General features: G+C 50.6%; 1 protein-coding gene across 2 annotated transcripts in view; it reads left to right on the top strand.

The window, feature by feature from the left end:
- The window catches only part of NOB1 (NIN1/RPN12 binding protein 1 homolog (S. cerevisiae)), a 15,463-nt gene extending 11,059 nt beyond the window's left edge, over window positions 1-4,404 (top strand). For both annotated transcript variants that reach the window (XM_011976701.1, XM_011976700.1), the window contains one exon: window positions 3,675-4,404. In XM_011976701.1, coding sequence (XP_011832091.1) covers window positions 3,675-3,944 — 270 coding nt within the window. In that variant the 3' untranslated portion in view covers window positions 3,945-4,404. The remainder of the gene's footprint in view (window positions 1-3,674) is intronic.
- The last annotated feature ends 1,090 nt before the right edge of the window (window positions 4,405-5,494 follow it).

Raw genomic sequence — 5,494 nt, 5'->3', positions numbered from 1 at the left:
GCAGGCTCAGGCTGGGTCTGGAGGCATCATGTAGATCCATCTGGTGGTGCCCTCGTAGAGGCCCATGAGGAACTTTCTGAAACATCAAAGGTGCCTCTCTGGGTCCCCAGCTCTTCCACTGGGCGGGGAGTTGCCTGTGTGAAGCCTCATTCCCTGAAGGCCTGAGCATAACCCAGCACTCAGGCTTGGGGCCCAGCCCCGCCAGCCAGTGTGGCTCTGCCGCTCCTCAGAGTGGCCCGCACCTTCCTCTGAAGCTTCATGTCATTTTACTGTTTCAGGCTCATGACAGTAAAGCTCCTGGCTTCATAAAATTCCATTTTCTCCAACATCCTTTGTTACAGAAGCAGTAAATTCACCAGATTAACACTCAATTCTTAGAAACACTTAGAATGTTCTTCATTCTTGTCAGATTAGCCCCGTGACTGCACAGTTTGCTGTACAAAATAATTAGGTCCCAACACTTGTTACGAGGTGCTTAGTTCAACTCACAAGAGACTTCGGGTAAGGCATTTGGCTTCTCCAGCTATTCCACCCAGCTCTTGTGTCTTGACCATTGGGAACTGATGGAGAACTCCAGAAGAACAGGGACCAGGGCCACTGCTTTGCCGTTGGCAGCAGCAACTTCCTCCTGTCCAGGGTCCACTGTCCACAGGGCTTAGAGCGCATAGGCGGGGGAGGCCTTGGGTCTGTCCTCAGCGCCTGGGCTTCGTTCAACCACAGCAGTGTGTTTCCTGTCTCATTAATACGCTCTGCCGCCTCCAGAGCTGCTCCCGAGTTACCACCCAGGCTGCCATTTGGAGAGAAGGTAGCTCGTGGTGTGACGAGGTGCCCCTCGAGAAAGTGCCGTGATGTGAAGGGCATTGATTCTGGAGCCAGACTGCCTGGGTTTATCTGCCATGGACCAGCTGGGTGACGTTGAGCAAGCTGCCTTAACTTGCCTCAGTTTCCCCATCTGGAAAATAGAGATGGTGCCATCCTCCCCCTCCCAGGACTAGTGATGTGAACCCTACAGAACAGAGCCCGGCGGTGTGTAGGAACGGTTCGGGATTCACCTAACTGCATCCTGCTCGCTTGCACACTTCCTCACCCGTCCCTCCTGTGGTTTATCTATCCCTCAGAGGGACGCGGCGGCCCTTTGCTGACAGCTTCAGTGGCCTCCATCTTTGTGACATGTGTGGTGCGATTCAGCCCTTCCCTGTTTCTTCTACTGAGGCCTGGGATCCACCTTGTACTCTGGGGCGGCGTTTGCTGCCTGTGGCTTTGGCACAGATCGTCTCCTTTTGTGTCTCCCAGGACAACGTCTGACATGAGCCGAGTGTTCTGTGCTCACTGTGGGAACAAGACCCTGAAGAAAGTGTCCGTGACCGTCAGCGACGACGGCGCCCTGCACATGCACTTCTCCCGCAACCCCAAGGTGCTGAACCCCCGCGGCCTCCGGGTGAGTGGCGCCTCTCCCAGTCCCCTCCCCACGCCAGAGTCGAAAAGAACAGAAAGGACAAAAGAAAAGCAGTCTAGTCATTTCTGCAAGATCAGGGATTGAAAGCCTGGGACCTAGGTACCAAGACGGAGCAGGGAGAATGCACACATGCCATCTCCTGAGAAGCGACCGGTCATCCGGGCAGTAGCTGTGAAAGGCGGCAGTGGTGGCTCACGAAGCGGGAGCTCATTTGGACTAAGGCAGAGGTTAGATTTGTGCAGGACTTGAAGGATGGGCAGGGTCTTGGGACGCCTATGGTGCAGAGAGGAACGGGTGTGGAAAGCACAGCACAGAAGAGAGGACCTGATGGGGTACATGCGCAGCAGCTGCCAACACAGAGAACCGGGAGGGAAGGATTAGAGACCAAATGAGCAGCATGAGTGGCACTGGCCTCTCCCAACAGTAAAATAGCCATGCGTGCATGAAAACCTTTCAATTTTGAAATAATTTTCAACTTACAGAAAAGTTGTAAAGACAGTATAAACAATTCCTGGGGGTTTTTTGTTGTTTGAGGCAGGGCCTCACTCTGTCGCCCAGGCTGGAGTGCAGTGGCGCCATCTTGGCTCACTGAAACTCCACCTCCTGGGTTCAAGCGATTCTCCTGCCTTAGCCTCCCAAGTAGCTGGGATTACAGGCGCACGCCACCGTGCCTGGCTAATTTTTTTTATTTTTAGTAGAGACGGTTTTGCCATGTTGGCCAGGATAGTCCCCAATTCTTGACCTCCGGTGATTTGCCCACCTCACCCTCCCAAAGTGCTGGGATTACAGGCGTCAGGCACTGCACTCGGCCAGCAATTCCTGTTCACCCGTCACCTGGATTTCCCAGAGTTAATCATGTACCCACATCTGCTTTCTCTTTATACATGTACATTTTTTTTTCCTGAACCATTTGAGTAAATTGTGCACATAATGCCCTTTTGCCTTGAAACAAGGACTTTATCTAAATCAAGAAATCAGCATTGCTGCAATACGACTGTGTAATCTGCAAACCCAAATCCAGATTTTACCAGTTGTTCTACAAACTTCCTGACAAAAGGAGATTTTTTGGGTGGAGAATCCAGTCTAGAGTGACACGCTGCATTTTGTCATCTCGTCTTTTTTCGTCTGGGGTCCTTTCTCAGTCTTTTGTCTTCGATGACCCTGACGCTTTTGAAAACTATGAGCCCGTTCCTTTGTAGAACGTCCCTCCCCTTGGGTGAGTCTGGTGTTTCCTCGGGATTGGATGAGATTGGGGCTCTGCAGTTTTGGCAGAAACACCCCAGAAGTGATCCTGCTGTGTCCTTCTCAGGACTTCGTTTCAGCGGGTAAATAGTTAGTTGTATAATGTACTGGTGATACTAACCTTGATCACTTGATTCAGTGGCTTCTGCTACCTTCATCCCCTGTAAAGTTATTTATAATACTTAATTTGTAGAAAGAGACTGAGACTATGTATATATTATTTCTCGTTGAACTTAACTAAAGTTGCCTGAAACAGTGATTAGAGTGATGATTGCCAAATGGTGATTTTCCATCATTCCTTCTGTGTTTATGGCCTCGTATTCTACTGTAAGGAGGAACTTTCCTTTATTCCCATGTATTGATTTCTATGAGTGTGGTCTTGTGGATTTGTGTTATAGTCTACAGGTTGTGATCTGTCACTGTCATTTTGAGCCTCGCATTGTGCCAGCGTGTGGCCAGTGGGAGCCTGTGTTCTTTTGACAGATCCCAGGTACTCTTTCAACACAACTTTCTGGCGTAACAAGAAGTTCCCGGCCTCTCAGCCGTCTCCCGCCTGTGCGCCAGAATCTGCCATTTCTCTCAGGAGCTCTGGTTTTTTATGCAGGAGGGTTTTTAGAAATAAAGATCTGGAGACTGGGTGTGTCTCTTGTCCTGGGGTATCATTGCGTCTTGGCTCCAATGGACAGAGCTAGGAAATATATACATGTGTGTATAAATACATACTGGAATGTTTTGTATTTCTATTTCTGTATTGTCTTTAGCTGAAGGTACGTAGTCAAAATACCGTGCTCGGTCTTTCATGTGTGAATTGAGGTGGGAATCAGGTGGGAGGTGGCGGCATGTCCCACGTAGCACATGGTAGGCAGTCAGTTACCACTCGCTGTCATCTGCCTGCACCAGGATCTGCAAGGTCGGCTGTGCCTTCTGTGACTGTGGCTCCCCTTCTTCTAATGGCCCTTCCTTGTCTTATTTCCAGTACTCGCTTCCCACTCCCAAAGGGGGCAAATACGCCGTCAACCCCCACCTCACCGAGGATCAGCGCTTCCCTCAGCTGCGACTCTCCCGAAAGGCCAGGCAGAAAACCAACGTGTTCGCCCCTGACTACATTGCCGGGGTGTCGCCCTTTGTGGAGAACGACGTCTCCAGCCGCTCAGCTACCCTGCAGGTCCGGGACAGCACCTTGGGAGCTGGGCGGAGGCGCTTGAATCCCAACGCTTCCAGAAAGAAGTTTGTGAAGAAAAGGTGAAGTGCGAGTTCCCGCAGGCAAACTGGATGGGTGTTCTGGCCACTGTGGAGGTCCGGTGTCCCATTTCCCCAGCCGTGTCATCTCCAGGACCACCCGATGGAAATAACAGGTGGGCTTCACGGTGCGGCTCTGCCGCGCCATGCCCTGCTGGGTCTGCAGGGAACTGGGCTGTCCCATGGCCTGTGAGCGTCTGGAGCACCTGGCCGCCTGCCAAGGAAAGGGAATTGGATACAAACAGAACAGCGCCCTGGAGCCAGTCTTCGAGAAAGGAATTTCCAAAGGATAATATTTTTCTAGTAAATGCGGCTGCAAGCGCCTGTGCATTTTTATTAAATAGGCCAAATTTTTGCTGCTTAGGTCATCTCGAGGCTGACGCTCGAGCTGTGTGCCCAGAGATCATGCATTTAGATTTATCTTTTTGCCAGAAAATACAAGGTTATAATAAAACTAAGAACTACCATTTCTTTCTTTTCGTTTAACCTCTTCTTTTTTTGAGAATGGTTTCCATTAGTCTGGAAAGTGCAATGTGGTGAGCTCCCTGACGGCCTTTCACCTGGATTCCCTACGGTTCTGCCTCATCTTTTTCTGTACACACAGTTAGTCACAAAGTATGAGCCGTCTAGGAAAAGGATATTCTTTTACATAAGCACAGTAGAGTTAGCAAATTCAAGAAATATCACGTTGGTACATTACTATTATGTAACATAACAGCACTGGTAATCACCTCGTATCAGTTCTTTCTTCAGCTGCCTACTGTTCCATTGCGAAGAGCTATGAAACAAACTGTGTTAACTACTTACTCTACATGAGCCCATTTAATCCATAGAACGTTAGTACGGGGTATGGCTGCTGTTATTTCAAGCAGTCCTGAGCTCCAAGAGGTAAGTGACACAGCCTGTGAGTGGCTAGACCAAGATAACAACTTAGTCCATCTGTGCTTTTTTTTTGAGACAGTCTCATTCTGCCGCCAGGCTGGAGTACTATGGCTCAGTCTCAGCTGACTGCAGCCTCCGCCTCCCTGGCTCAAGAGATTCCCCTGTCTCAGCCTGCCGAGTAGCTGGGATTACAGGCAGGTGCCACCGTGCCTAAGCTTTTTTTCTTCTTTTTTGTTTCTAGTAGAGACGAGGTTTCACCATGCTGCCCAGGCTGGTCTTGAACTCCTGACCTCGGGTGATCCACCCACCTCGGCCTCCCAAAGTGCTGGGATTACAGGCGTGAGCCACTGCACCCGGCCCCATCTGTGCTCTTAAGCAACAAATGTACCAGTGGCAATGGTAGGAGGGAGGGTGAACACTGCCCGCTTTCTGTCCCCATCTTTGTGAAACTCCTGCTCTTGGGAGGATTGGTGGGTTGACACCCACCTGGAGCACAGGGTACCAGAGGGGAGGTGAATAGTGGTTAGAACCCGGGCGACTCCGATGTGCCCTTTCCATTTCCCCACATACTCTGTTCTGTCCGACAGAGGGAAGGTTAGGAGGCCGAGCACGGTGCCTCCTGCCTATAACCCCAGCATTTTGCGAAGCCGAGGCAGGATCGCTTGAGCCCAGGAC

This window comes from Mandrillus leucophaeus, unplaced genomic scaffold (genome assembly GCF_000951045.1).
Source record: "Mandrillus leucophaeus isolate KB7577 unplaced genomic scaffold, Mleu.le_1.0 Scaffold17, whole genome shotgun sequence".
Lineage (NCBI taxonomy): Eukaryota > Metazoa > Chordata > Mammalia > Primates > Cercopithecidae > Mandrillus > Mandrillus leucophaeus.
This window is presented reverse-complemented; position numbering and strand designations above follow the sequence as displayed.